Raw genomic sequence first — 15,884 nt, 5'->3', positions numbered from 1 at the left:
TGAGTTGTCACCAATTTCCAATTCTATCAAAAGAGATGGAACGAAAAATCTTGTCTGGGGGGGAAAGCTATGCATCAAGTCAAATCCATTGTGACATTTGTAACTGCACCCCTAGTGGGCAGGATATGCACCCTGAAAGAGGCCATTCGGAAATTATCTTCAAAGTTAAATCTTCTACTGGCACCTTCAGCACACATGCAACGCCATGACCAAGTAACCTCTAACGTTGAGATCAGACACATAAACACCAATTGTTATGCACAACAGAGGTCTTTGTTGCCCACCAAACCTCCCGTTCCCACTGCTAATGCACTTACTCCCACCCTGCCAGCAAGGTCCTTGCACACAATAATGTCTGGTTCAGGGGGAAATGACACGATAGGGTTTACTGTGCAAATAGACCCCCCCTCCCAGGAGCAAAAGTTACAGTATCGCTACACACACTCCTAGCCGCACCTGACCGTGCCACTACGTGTGACCCTGTCCCTATGTGGCAGTCCTGGTTGGAGTGTCATCACTACCCACCAAAAGAGAAGAATCATATATAGACCTCAAAAAGATACTGACTTTTCCATTTCCGAGTATGATGATATACTATTGGTGAGGAGGATTGGGTGGATTGGTCAGTCAGCTAAATCTATAGAACGGGATTGTGCAGTAATAAACTAAAGGTACGGCATGGCTCTTCGCCTGAATACATCTGGTTGCAGGCCTGGCAACCTAGAGGCAGCTGCTAGTATTATCCCCCTTGGCTACTTCTACAGACCCAATCCCTCTAGTCAGTCAAGTGGGAGAAGGATTCTACAATATAGATCGGATGTTCCATGAGACTTTTCTGTCCCCTCCCGTAATAGATGTTTAACACTACCAGACCTGGATGCCAATGATCGGCTCTCTCTCCCTATGGATCAGCATAAGCCAACTGGCACGGTATGGGTTATAGAAGTAGGAACTTGTACTGTTGTACTACTACCTCTTGATGCTGATGGCCTCTTCCATTCAGCCCTTGATCCCCATATTCTTTTTAGGTCGAACCTAAGGCATTGCTTTAGCAATGCATGTTGGCGAGATTATAGTAAGGCTTTCAAAAGTGTACCCAAACTGCGGATCAGGTACAGTGCATGTGAGCACAACCATGCGCATTGTGAACAGCTGCCATTTGCCACCAGACACTTTGTGCGTGCGCAACGCGCTCCGCCTCTGCTGCCACTCCAGCTCACCAGGCTGCACACCCCCTCTTCCCTCGCTCGCCAATGTCCCTCCCACCCTTCCTTTGATCTCCGCCGCGAGTTCTCACAGGCTAATAGCCCTCCCCTCCCCCAGCACAGAGCACGCATCGCTCTTCCTTTTATCACAGAGGGCTATGATCTCCTTTTTAAAGGTAATGTTCTCTAATTCCGCCTGAGAGCTCCCATGACTGCTGCATGACAAGCCCCCTCGCTGTCATCTTTCTGATAATGTTCAACTGTCCTTTCATCACTGTTAGTGATTATATTTTCGAGCATTATGTCAACTCGTGGGAGCTCGTCATCAAAACCATCGCTATACCTACATTTCCCCACAGTCCATCACAACGTGACAGACTGCTGCCGTAATGAGAGCGGTTCACATTGTTACTTTTTGTGGCCCTGGCCAGAGCCATTCTGTATTAAGACAATTATGTGCCTCTATTTGAGGCACCCTCCTATGCCTAGGCCAGTGTCCTCTCATTTGGTGTGGTGAGCAGCCAGACGTATCGTTATCACAAGGTAACAGCACCCGTTCGGTGCGACTTTCGATTTTCTCATCCAACGAGATTTTGTTCTTTAAGGTTTAGTGGGTTTTATGGCATCTTTTAAGAGTTTGCCTACATGTTACGCGGCCCCAAGCGCATATTTATACTTTTGCGTTCTATTTTTCGTTAATTAATATTGCATGTGCCCCGAGGATTAACTCACCTAGTGTATATATATATATATATATATATATATATGGTACTAGCTAAGGACGGAGCGCTTGGGGAACAATACATGCCTGCACTACTGCAACTTGGGGAGTAGAGCTCCAAGAACATTGGTTGACCTCTTACTCCCCCATAGAAATCACGTAATGAATGATCGCTTGTTTCTTCTTTTTAGGTCTCGCCTGTCAATGCGCATGCGCATTGAGCTTGCGAGACTATAGCGTCTTAAACAGACTTTACCTAACTGGGCGATTTGGTGCTGTGCCCGTGGCTTTTAGGTCAATGCGCAAGCGCATTGACCTAAAATGCGCGTGCACATCATCAAATCGCCGTCTGTTCCCTCAGCCGCACTCCTCCCACACCTTTGAAGTGAAGCTTAGCTTCACTTCAAAGGCATCCGCTCCCCCCGCCTCCTGCTTCACACGTCTCACGGCCGCAAGGCCGTCTCATATTTCTCCTCCCTCCCTCGCCTCCCAAGTGAATGCCATGCAACTGTGGGACACTCTGTTTTTGAGAATCCAGTGACTGCCTGAATTCACTGATTTGCCGATTGTCATGAAAAGTTCATTTTATAATTCAATAAAACATTACCTACAAAAAAGTGATGGCTGTCTGAACATAGAGCTCGGTATTTACTCACATCATCCAGTCATAATAGAGGAACAATTGATAACTTTAGAACAGCTAAAAAGACTTCCAGATCGGCCTTTACCTTCCGTAGGTTCTGTGGTGATGGAATGTATGACGTTACGCATACATTCACAACGCATACCATCACAGGGGTGGGGAATTCCTATCTCCCGACGCCCGAGACATCTAGATTTCTTAGGAGGGCAAGAGGTTTTAATTAGCATTTTGTCCAAAGGACAAGTAGACAGTTTAATGGTGCTGGGGCCCGCACTTTAATTTCCCCAGAGCAGAACAACAGAGATAAAGCAGAGCTCAAAGTTGCAGCCAGCTTCATAAGCTTGTGTGGCCCCCAGGCCCGCCCCTGTTCCTTTTATTTTCTTTGAGCATGAGACAAACATCGTGCTTCTGCAGCTCCAGAACACTCACAGCACTGTCATGTAAGAGGCTGCCTTATCAGCCTCTTGGCCCTTTGCTCTGACTTGAACTCTATGACCCCTGCGTTTTAATCTCTGCTCCACTCTTGGGCCTCATACGGCCCCAAGAGCAGTGCTTTCCCTTCTCATGCACCTCGTGCCCCCCTTCTTTGAACTTTGCCTTTCCTGTACACTATGTTTCACCCGGTGCCTAAACCTGCTAACACTGGCCTCTCTGACAGCCCGGACCTGCTCCCCTTGGCCTCTCGTTTTCTCAATCATTCAGGGCTTACATTAAAGCTCATAAGTTTCTCCATGAGGCTTTCATGCGGTCCTAAGGCCACCCCCATTTCTGTCCTTGCACTAGGCCTCTCATCTCACTTTGTGCATACACCAGGGGCATTTTGAACACACTGCCATAGCAACTACAGCAGCTGTGGAGTTTTTGATGGGACTCTTCAGTCTGCATTTCCGCACACAAAGGCCCATAATGGATTTGAAAGGGGTGGGTGGATGAGTGTTAGGGTGGATGAATAGATGCATGGATGAATGAGTGAAAGGGTGGATGGATAGATGCATGGAAGAATAAGTGAGAGGGTGGATGTATAGATGCATGGATGAATAAGTGAAAGGGTGGATGGGTAGATGCATGTATGAATGAGTGAAAGGTTGGATGGATAGGTGCATGGATGAATGGGTGGAGTGAAAGGGTAGATGGATAGATGCATGAATGAATTCGTGAAATGATGGTTGTAAGGAAGGATGCGTGAAAGAATGGATGGGCAAAGGTGAAAGGATGGATGGCTGAGTGGATGGATGGGGTGAAAGTGGATGGATGAGTGAAAGGATGGATGGCTGAATGAAAGGGGGATTAATGGGTGAGAGATAGAGTAGATGAATGGATGGATGGATGGCTGGGTGGGTGGATGAATCGGTGGGTGGGTAGGTGGCTAGCTGGGTGGAAGCGTGGATGGGTGGGTGGATAGTTGAGTGTAAAGGTGGATGGAGGGATTAGTGAAAGGGTGGATGGAGGGATTAGTGAAAGGGTGGATGGATATATGAGCGAAAAGGAAGATGGATGGGGTAAAAGGGTGGATGGATGAGCTAAAGCATGAATGGAGGAAGTGAAAGGGTGGAAGGATGTACGAGTGAAAAGGAGGATGGATGTATGAGCAAAAGGATGGATGGAGGGATGAGTGAAAGGGTGGATGAATATGAGCGAAAAGGAGGATGTGTGGGGTGAAAGGATGGATGGATGAGCAAAAGGATGGATGAGTGAAAGGAAGGCGGGATGGATGAGTTTGATAGATAGGTTTGGAGATGGAAGGATAGGTATGAACAGGGGCTTCGTGAACACCCCACTTTAGCAGCTACTGTAGAGGTGGAGCTCTTGATGGGCCTATTCTGTCTGCAGCTCGACAGACAAAGGCTCATAATTAATGTGAAAGGGTGGGTGTGAGTGAAAGGATGGATGCATGTGTGGGTGAAAGGATGAGTGAGTGCAAGTGTTGCTGGCTAAATGCATGGATGAATGAGTGAAAAGCTGGATGGATGTTACAGGGTGTATGGATTAGGGAGCGAAAGGATGGATGAGTGTAAAGGATAAATGGATGAGTGGAAGGATGGATTGATGGATTGGTAGAAGGGTGGGTGGATGGATGAGTGAAAGGGTGGATGGATGAGTGAAAGGGTGGATGGATGAGTGAAAGGATGGATGGATAAGTGAAAGGATGGATGGATAGATGGATGAGGAAAAGGGTGACTATGGATGAGCGAAAGGATGGACAGATGGCTGAAATGGTTAGGTTTGGAGATGGATGGGTGGGTTTGGATATTGATGAGCGGATGGACTGACAAATCAACAGATGGACGAACATATTGGTGAAAGGCTAATGGATGAAAGAATGAATGGATGACCATGTAAAGATGAAATGCTAGATATCAGTGGGTGAAAGGATGAATGGATGGATGCTTAGATGGAAGAGAGAGCAATTCTATAGAGGACTCCAGTGACTCTTTTCGCATGCTTGGTGGCATAAGAGCTTTGGATCAAAGTGGGGGGGGGGGGTATTTCAATTTTCTGGTTACTCACTTGGCCTGCACTATGCTCCTTTCTCTACCTGGGGATTATCAGGTAGGTGTGGTGCTGTTCGCCAGCACGTTCTTACTAGACAGCCACTATTTGGTCTCATAAAGGCCTTTATTGCCATAGGAATTCCTGGTACTGAACAAAACTACTTTGTAAAAGAGCAGAATGCTGTCACACACAATGAAGCCAGCCGATAGATAGGATGAGAAAGCATTTAAATAAAAACAAAAAGTCTTGGTTAACTCAGATTGAATTAGGGGCTCCAATGTTAAAGAAAGTCACTAAAATGCACCCAGGATATATGTCCTTATATTAATGCAGATTTACGTTTTTCATGAATTCACATGAATTTCCTTAAGTAGGCCAGGAAACCGTAATTCTAGAAAATATTTGCAAATTGCATTTTAGCATGAGCAAAGATGAATGTACCCCAGTGGAAATCTGAGTGTTTACAAGTCAACTTTTTCTCGAACAACATTTTCCCAGCCCTGGAAGAAACTTTACTTCTGCCGTTGTCAGGGGTAGTAAATTTCCAACCTTTCTCAGTATGGGAAAAGATTAGAGAAAAGCTAGTGAAAACCCCCAAAAGTCAAATCCTTTTATAGTATTAGCCTGACATTAACCAGAGAGGCTACTATCAGAGATCTTCTATATTGAGATGGCTGCTATTATTTTACGGCGCACTATGTGGCACCAAAGGGACAAGTGGATTTTGTTACAGGACAAGTAGATTTATGAAGCTACTTGTCCCTTGGACAAGTACATATTTCATTAAATTCCACACCCCTGCATCACAATGTCTTAAAACCGACTGCCCCCTCCTCCTGCTTTCCTCTGTTTCTAAAACAAACCGCCTCCCCCCTCACCCCCCCCCAGCCGAATCCACTTTCCTGTTGAAGAAATGCCATAGCTGCTTGAAGCTTTTTCTATATCTGGTGCGCTCAGAGTGTACTTTACGTATTTATTTTTCTAGCAGAGCGAAGTACACCGAAGGGCACATGTACGTTTCACAGAATTCATAAGTGTATACTCCTGTTAAATGTCAATACTGTGGTCTTGCGTGCAGCTGCATTAAACCGATTTGCATATTCTGTGGCCAGCACGCCTGTGTTCATTCACCTTTGTTTTAGGATTCAAGTTATACTTTCTTATTTCGCTGTGATCTTGTGTTTTTTTTGGTAACTAAATAATGGTATTAATTACTACCAAACGCTCTCATTTTAGCAAATACCTCGCACATATTCAAACGTAAATCTCGCCATTTGCATGGAAATGTTTGCTCCAAAGACATAGCCCAGTGCGTTATTTTGCAAGGACTGGAACTTGTTACCTGCAATTACAACAAGAACTCCTGCTATAAACAAATTAACCCTCTGTGGTATCTTCTCTAAATTCAGTGATCGCTTCAGGTTATTCACAACCCTCGGTATCAATTGCCATTATAAATTACAATAACTTTTTATTTAAGTATTAATTATAAAAAAATAAAGGCCATTGTTATTTGTAATATGAATACATATAAGTCACGTAAATAAAACATATTGCATTACAAATGCTATAGGTGTCACATTTGCAAAAGTTATAACTATTGGCATTGTAAATGACAAAGCTATCAATTTAGCTATTTTAAAAACCAACACATAAATAAAATATGTGTCATTTACAAGACCAATAGCTCCAACTTTCCTAATGCGAGACCTATTGCATTTCCAATGCTTGTTTTTTTTTACTTTTAGGCATGAAACAGGGATGTACGCTCACCCCCTTCTCATCTGTGTGAGATCACACCCAAGCTCTGAGGCCATCATGTTGCTTTCTTGTTCCCTCAATTGTCACAGAACTGTTTGTACGACTTTAAATAGTTTCACTCTCGATTTGATTTTTATTTGCGTATTTGGAAACGAGATTTGCTTGTAGGTTACTCCTGATAATGTGGCTTTTTGTAAGAATGTATTTTCATCTTTCTACAGAACTATCAATTGAGGAATTTGAGCGTGTGAAAGAGTGTAATAAACTCTGCCACACACACAACCCCCCACACACACGACCCCCCCACACACACGACCCCCCCACACACACACACACACACGACCCCCCCACACACACAACCCCCCCACACAACTCCCCACAACCACACACAACCCCCCGACACACACCCACACAACCCCCCCACACACACCCAGACCACCCCACACACACCCAGACCACCCCACACACACCCAGACCACCCCACACACACAACGACAACCCACACACACCCACACACAACCCCCACCCCACACATACAATCCCACAACTACACACAACACACAACCCCCAAACACCACACACACAACCATCCATCTCTCTCCCTCACTCTATCCATCTCTCTCCCTCACTCTATCCATCTCTCTCCCTCACTCTATCCATCTCTCTCCCTCACTCACTCTATCCATCTATTTCCCTCACTCCATCTATTTCCCTCACGCCATCTGTCGCCCTCACCCTGTCTGTCTGTCTATCTGTCGCCCTCACCCTGTCTATCCGTCGCCCTCACTCTATCCGTCGCCCTCACTCTATCCGTCGCCCTCACCCTGTCTGTCTGTCTATCTGTCGCCCTCACCCTGTCTATCCGTCGCCCTCACTCTATCCGTCGCCCTCACTCTATCCGTCGCCCTCACCCTGTCTGTCTGTCTATCTGTCGCCCTCACCCTGTCTGTCTATCTGTCGCCCTCACCCTGTCTGTCTATCTGTCGCCCTCACCCTGTATATCCGTCGCCCTCACTCTATCGCCCTCACTCTATCGCCCTCACTCTCTCACTCTATCGCCCTCACTCTATCGCCCTCACTCTATCGCCCTCACTCTCTCACTCTATCGCCCTCACTCTATCGCCCTCACTCTATCGCCCTCACTCTATCGCCCTCACTCTATCGCCCTCACTCTATCGCCCTCACTCTATCGCCCTCACTCTATCTATCCATCTATCGCCCTCACTCTATCGCCCTCCCTCTATCCATCCATCTATCGCCCTCCCTCTATCCATCCATCTATCGCCCTCCCTCTATCCATCCATCTATCGCCCTCCCTCTATCCATCCATCTATCGCCCTCCCTCTATCCATCCATCTATCGCCCTCCCTCTATCCATCCATCTATCGCCCTCCCTCTATCTATCCATCTATCGCCCTCCCTCTATCCATCTATCGCCCTCCCTCTATCTATCCATCTATCGCCCTCCCTCTATCCATCTATCGCCCTCCCTCTATCCATCTATCGCCCTCCCTCTATCCATCTATCGCCCTCCCTCTATCTATCCATCTATCGCCCTCCCTCTATCTATCCATCCATCCATCGACCCTCCCTCTATCTATCCATCCATCTATCGCCCTCCCTCTATCTATCCATCCATCTATCGACCCTCCCTCTATCTATCTATCCATCCATCTATCACCCTCCCTCTATCTATCCATCCATCTATCGCCCTCCCTCTATCTATCCATCCATCGCCCTCCCTCTATCGCACTCATTCTATCTATCTATCACATAACAGCATCACTCAGCACCCCCAGAGCATCACTCAGGGGCACCAGAGCATCACTCAGGGGCACCAGAGCATCACTCAGGGGCACCAGAGCATCACTCAGGGGCACCAGAGCATCACTCAGGGGCACCACAACATCACTCAGGGGCACCACAACATCACTCAGGGGCTACCACCGCATCAATGAACGCCACAGCATCACTGAATGCCACAGCATCACTCGTCGCCACCACAACATCACTCAGCGCCACCACAGCATCAATCTGTGCAACCCCATTCAACAACTAGTTCAAATATGTTCTCTCAGTGTTTCAACCTTTATTACAAATGTCACAAAAATATGTTAATATTTCACTTTTATTCTTGGATTTTCGTCACAATAAAATACACTGAACATAACCGTCACAAAAGTTATTTACAAAAGTTTATGCTATTGCCATTATAAATTACAATAACTTTTATTTAAGTATTAATTATTTAAAAAAATTAAAAGCCATTGTTATTTGTAATATCAATACATCTAAGTCACGTAAATACAACACATATTACATTACAAATGCTATAGGTGTCACATTTAAGAAAGTTTGAACTATTGGCATTGTAAATGACAAAGCGATTAATTTCGCTATTTTCAAAACCAACACATAATTAAAAAAATTGTCATTTACAATACCAATCGCTCAAACTTTTCTTAATGCAAGACCTATTGCATTGCAAATGCTTGTTTTATATTGGTAATATGTTACATTCCTTCCAAGCTGGTGGCCTTAATTTTCCTGCGATTGCTATCCCTAGTATAACCACTAGTAATAACCCCTAACCTAAAGCAATAATCCACACTAAGCTTGTCCCCTGGAATCTTGCGGGCATCATGGAATGGTGAAATTTTGTGGACCACTTTGATATTTGTACGTTCCTTAAGACCTAGACTGCTATCCCACAATTCCAAACAAGGGTTTGCTAATTTTGATCGACTAGCTTCCTCATCTGAGAAAGGCCAGTCATCAGGGGGCCTTGCAATCTGGATTAAAACCAACCTGGCATGTACACCTAAAGTAATTGATCTTGGGTCTCCTTATGTATTGTGTGCTGTTCTGCAATTTCCCTCTGGGGTTTTGTTATATTTGCGTAATGTGTAAGCAGATAAACAATGCATTTAAAGCATATCCAACAAAATAATCCAATGAAGGAAGGAAAGTGCAGACAACTAAGATAAATAACATAGGGGAGGAATTAGGAGCGGGCAGTGATAAAAAAATATGCAGATGAAAATTACACAATAATATCATTAGGAAGACCAGCCAACAGAAGAGAAAACCACTGTAACACACAATTTTGCTACACTTGAAAGCTATAAAGCAAATCCGAGTGCTATTGTGTAACTTAAAGCAACACGTAATAAAAATAGTATATATGTGTGAAGTAAGAGAAGACAAAAATGAATACCAAAATTTGGAACAAATTAGGGCAGAAGCAGTATGGCGGGCAAAATTAGCATTACTGAGGGTGCCGACCAGGGAACTGGTATTTTCATCATGGGGTTAAGAGGGTGAGAAAGGACATACAAGACTTAAATAGTAAGAAACAGTACAAAGACGAGGAACAGGAATTTGAAAAAAAATCATAACTCGATAGAAAGAGTAGATAAGAGGCAAAGAAGTCCCATAGATCTTTGTACGTTTTCTCTGCTTCCTTCATTCCATGTTTTTGCACTCTACATTTCGGTTTAACTGCCCCTCTTTTAACTGCAATGAACCGCCTCACACTTTACATACTCTTTTTACCATTGTATTTCTTCACTTCATCCCAGTTAATGTTCCTTTTATCTCCAACCAGGTAACTGCGCTTTTCTCCCATCATTCCTTTGCTTTCAAAAGTTAAATAGCTTATATCTTAACTACAACTTTCCTCCCTTCTACATTATTCTGTCATACTCAGCCCATATTATTACTCTTCTTTCTTCCCACATCACTCCATCATCTTCTTTCATATTATTATTCTTCTTTCACATGTTCTCGCACATTGTTCCTCGCATTACTATGTTCTTAATCATATCTATATCAACCTTCTATTATTTTTCTCCCCACATTTAAAAGGGCTCAATGAATACCACGAACAAGCACCAAGTTACCATGGTTATTACCTAGCGATCACAGAAAGCAAGAGGTTATTCACCATCCTAGTTCTCCTCGTCCTAGGATCTTGCGCTACTCCATCTTGCTCTTCCCTATTATGTTGCTCTTTCTCCATGCTGTACTCTCTCTAGACCACTCTTACTCACCCATATAATCCTATTTTTTCCTCCACACTTAAAGATACTTCCTTCTTGTTCGCGTAATTTTTTTAAACATGGTACACGCTTCTATCTACCAGTCTGCTCCTTTCTCCCCGTGTTACTCCATCTTCTTTATCCATTACCTTCCTTTTCTCCTAAATTAATCCCCCTCTTCTTGCAATGATATGTTATTAACGCTAGCGCGTTCTGTCTACGATTAGTTGACATTCTACATACCTCTGCTCTCTTCCCATTATCTTACGCGTCTTCCTCTCCACTTTACTTCAACCTCTTCTTGTCATCAATCTGCTGCTTTCCTCCACCGCTACTCCACACAATGTTATCGCTCATCTTCCAACACATATTGCTTCTTCCAATTTCCTTATTGCTGCACCTTACCCGCCTGGTCTTCCTTGTCCCATGATACCAGCTATCTGCATATTGCAATGGCACCTCATTCATCCGTCCGTCTCAACACTCAGTTCCCTCATCCACATTGCTAGCCCTCTCCCCGTACACCCACGCCGTTACTTGCTTGATGAATGCAGTTTAATTGGGTGCTTTAAATAATTCTGCACCCATACACAACATAAACAACCTCGTGAGCACGCTTACATGTACCCGATGATGATGTACCACGCCCAAAACACTGGATGTATTCTATCCCTTCGACCCTCCCCCTTCCAGGAACACTTCTCGTTTCCTCCCAGCCCCTCCCCCACGAACGAAAACAACCAGATTTGTACCCTCACCGTAAACATCCCCACCACCAGCACTCACCTGACACTACTAAGGCCTCGTTGGGCCCTACGGTGTGGCAGTTTCCCATCTCCTCTGGCGGCAGGGGCTCTGTGCGAAGCCCTGAAACGGAGACTGCGGATCGGTCTATTAGGGGGGTGGTAGGGTTGAGAAGGAGCGTGTATTTATTTCAATGCAAACGGTACTGCTATTGGGGTCTCTGTCAGCGACACGAGACGTCTGAGGTGTAGATTTTCGAGCTGGGCTGGACACCTCGGTGCGGCGGGTCCGGGGCGGGGCTGCTGCCTTTTCCACAACAAGCTTCCCGAGGCGCGGCTCAGAGTATGGCTGCCGGGAGCGCGCGGCTCGTAGTCACAGAGGCACGCGCTGGACTGGATTGATCCTCTCGAGCGATTAGCCAGACAACTGCTGTCAGAGTAGTGCGCAGATGCGGTGTGTGCGATGGGCGGGGTCAGCGACGGAATCAGGGCGGATGTCTATTGGCTCTTGCTGTCTGTGTCTCAGTACACCCCGAGGCCCCACAGGCCATTCAAGGCTGTGCCTACTACTAATGGAGCGCGAGAGCGCGCCTACAGAGGGATGGGACTTCTAGTCACGCTCAGGGCGGCAGATAATAATACCTCACAGCTAACAGAGCGAGAGCTTTCATTTACGATGCGTTTATTGTACAATACAACGAAATGCAAAGGTGACGCAATACGACGATGCCAATTATGTAGTAGTCGTTACTTTACAGAAGGCAGCATACACTTAGGTAACCATATTAAGAAAGCAATAGGCGCTCTGCACTGCGTATGGGGAAACTAGAATAACCTAATTAATTTAGACGGCGCTCCAAGGAAAAGGGGCTCGGTTACCAAAACAACCCCTAATAATGTCCCTCACAAAAGTGACATAATACAATATCAGCAATCTAATAAGAGCTGTCCAGTTGTAATGAAGAGTCAATAGTGATTAAAAATATAAATGATGTAAAGTCCACTTTAATCCAATCCATCTGTTCGGGTTCACAAGGAGGAGTAATCCAAGAATCTTCACAATCAAGACTAGTAGACTTTTGTGTAGTCAATATGAAATCCCATATAATAGATGGCTAATACAACCAGCATAAGATGCTTCAGCCAATAGCACGGTTCAGCCAGCACATGTTTTGTCGTTAGGCATGTAATACCTCGACTTCTTCAGGGCTATAAACATTTAAGTGAACAATATATCAAAGACAAAATAGCACAATCTAATGTAAAAAAACCTTCACCCACCACTGGTGTCGGTATAGAAATACAAAGTTGAATTACACATGTGAAAACACAGTAGTAAGCTCTGGGAGTAACTATAAATAAGAGGCCTAGTATAGCAACATCTCAAATAAATTTACAAATTACATGGATTGTTGAGTGCACGCAAGCTTTGTTCATCTCGTGAGCATGATCGTGACATGGCGTGTTGCGCTCATGGTCGCTTTACATTGTTCCTGTGATGGTTCTGTTCAGGGCACAAGTCCTATAAAAAGAAGTGGGGAGACTGACAACATGTAAATGACGTCACGTGCTAAACGTGTCTGTAAATTACACCGGGACACGTTCAGCATATTTCTGTGGGGCCCAGCTTCTTGGCAGGGGGGACGGCGTACACCCTGTGAAAAGAGTGGGGGGACACGGTGTACCTGTGTGTACCCCAGACTCGAGCGCTGGTTCTGTTCTCGTGGGGAGAATGTTTTGATTAGAAATGTTGAGGTTGGATATAGGGTTGTAAACCACCTGTGGGATTCATTCTGTAACTGGCCCTTGAAGAGTGCACTTCTACTGCAATAAAAGGTGGATCTCCTCCTACTACGCATCAAGAGTCTATTATTCCTTGTTGTATTCTGAGGGATTTCATCATATGGACTTTTCCCCTATATGGATAGTCATAAAATGAAGAATAAATATGAATCCAAAACAAGGGTTCCACATGAGTAAACAGTAACCACAATATGTGTATCCTGTGACAAGTAAAATAGAAACAGGCTACCCAACATGCGAGAACACCCCAACCACAAGTGCCAGACCCACGTAAGGGCCGAAAGTGCAAAATAGGGAAATCTCGGCAAGTAAAAAAAAACTCATACTAACCTGCTCATTCGTTAAAATTCTGCTCAATCTTAATATAGAATATTTCAGTTCTGAATAAACAGCTCAGTATGGCCGTGATCACAATCCAATGTGTCAATATATTCTTTGAAACAAGGGGGAAAAATTATGTGAAGTAAGAAAGAATGGGAAAAAGTAAGAGAAAAGAGGAAGACGAAAGAAATCTGTAAACAAAACAAAGACCAATTCATGGTCGTTATCGGTTGCAAAAAGTAAAATAGACAAAAATGTATAGCCCAAAGGTAAGGCAAATGCAAATCAAATATTACCATGTAATCGTTTGGTAGAAGGGAAAATAGGCAAACGAGGGTAGATGCAAGTACGTCATGTAGTGGATCTTTAAGATGTCCAACGTGGTATTCTTCGTGAATAGTACACATGACCACTCTTTGAGATATAAATAACCCCTCTATGATGGCGCTGGTGGTCCACGCCATACAGACACGAGGATTACTCTCCCCTGTGTGACACTTTGCCGATTGATTCAAAGGCATACTGTGAGTTTCTTTTATTTGTTACATTAATTCTTTGGATTTTTATAGATCAGTTCCCTTTCTATTATTCCTATTATACCGTATTTTATTAGTCCTTGATGCATACAGGCTTGTAAGAGACTCTCGGGCATATTTTACCTGTTCATGTTCTATATTGATGGGACATACTTTTCATACTAACAAAAATTGAGGCAGAGTGGTTTATTGTGATATTATTAGCTTACATGACGTACTCACATCTGTCCTCAGTTTTGGACTATTCTCGTTTGCCTATTTTCCCTTCTACCAAACAATTACATGGTAGTATTTGATTTGTATTTGCCTCACCTTTGGTCTATAAATTTTAGACTATTTTACTTTTTTGCAACCGATAACGACCATAAATTGGTCTTTGTTTTGTTTACGGATTTCTTTCGTCTTCCTCTTTTCTATTACTTTTCCCCATTCTTTCTTACTTCACATAATTTTCCACCTTTTTCCAGGGAATTCATTGACACATTGGATTATGATCACGGCAATACTGAGCTGTTTATTCAGAATTGCAATATTCTATATTAAGATTTAGCGGAATTTCAACTAATGAGCAGGTTATTAAGAGTTACATTTTGCCTATTGCCCCATATTACTACACTGGTCCACCGCGACCAGGCTGGATTTATGCCTCAGAGGGTGACCAGGCTGGATTTATGCCTCAGAGGGCGACCAGGCATAACATCAGGCAGGCGCATGTAGCAGTGGCGGCCATCCGGCAGCTAGGAGAACCGGCGGCGCTATTATTAGCAGATATGGATAGGGCATTTGACTCCCTTAGCTGGGTGTACCTATTAGCTTTACTACATAGGTTACATTTCGGACCGCGATTCCTGTCCTATTTGACTCGCTTATACACTGACCTAACAGTGTTGGTACGTGTGGCTGGCACAGCCTCCTCCACATTTTCAATCGGACGGGGCACGCGACAGGGCTGCCCCTGTCCCCATACTTGTTTGCCCTTGCAATGGAGCCTCTGGCTGCTTTGGTACGAATAGATGCGCAGGTGCAGGGCTTTGAATGGGCACAGGGGCTGTCAGACCGGAAAGCATTATACGCGGACGACGTCCTATTTTTCCTCACAAATGTGGACAGAACGGGATCGCTCCTACTGCGTATTATGCAGATTTTTGGGGAGACATCTGGACTATATATGAACCCTACAAATCTACATTGTGGATTCTTGGAGATCGGGCGGGAATGGGCTCGTGGATATCGTCGGTCCAGCTAGCAACCTGGGGATTGAAATATCTCAGCATGTTCATATCGGACTTGCCCGCTGTCTCCTGGGAGCAGAACTTGCTTCCAGTGTGGGAACGAGTGCACGATGAACTTAAGACCTGGTCCCATATGCCCCTGTCCATATATGGCAGTTCGGCTATATTTGAGATTGTTGCGCTTCCTCGCCTCCTATACCAGCTGCAAAACCACCCTTACCCAGTTTCACCTCGATGGTTCCGACAAGCAAATGCAGCTCTCGGGCAATTCCTATGGGAAGTGGGGCAAGGTGTGCGTGGCCATGCGGTCGGGCTTTTTATCTACCTATTGCGGGGGACTAGTGTCCTCTGACATTCACTGGTATTATGAAGCCTCACATCTGCTC

General features: G+C 44.7%; 1 protein-coding gene across 4 annotated transcripts in view; it reads right to left on the bottom strand.

Annotated features, from left to right (window-relative positions):
- FLOT2 (flotillin 2) overlaps nt 1-12,051 on the bottom strand; it is a 309,213-nt gene extending 297,162 nt beyond the window's left edge. For 2 of the 4 annotated variants that reach the window (XM_078680086.1, XM_078680085.1), the window contains exon 1: nt 11,650-12,051. In XM_078680086.1, coding sequence (XP_078536212.1) covers nt 11,650-11,698 — 49 coding nt within the window. In that variant the 5' untranslated portion in view covers nt 11,699-12,051. Of the gene's footprint in view, nt 1-11,106; nt 11,232-11,649 lie in introns of those variants that run through there. The other 2 variants (XM_078680088.1, XM_078680087.1) reach the window with 2 other exon arrangements.
- Between the last annotated feature and the right edge of the window lie 3,833 nt (nt 12,052-15,884).

Source organism: Lissotriton helveticus, chromosome 3_1, assembly GCF_964261635.1.
Source record: "Lissotriton helveticus chromosome 3_1, aLisHel1.1, whole genome shotgun sequence".
In the NCBI taxonomy this organism is placed as follows: Eukaryota; Metazoa; Chordata; class Amphibia; order Caudata; family Salamandridae; genus Lissotriton; species Lissotriton helveticus.
This window is presented reverse-complemented; position numbering and strand designations above follow the sequence as displayed.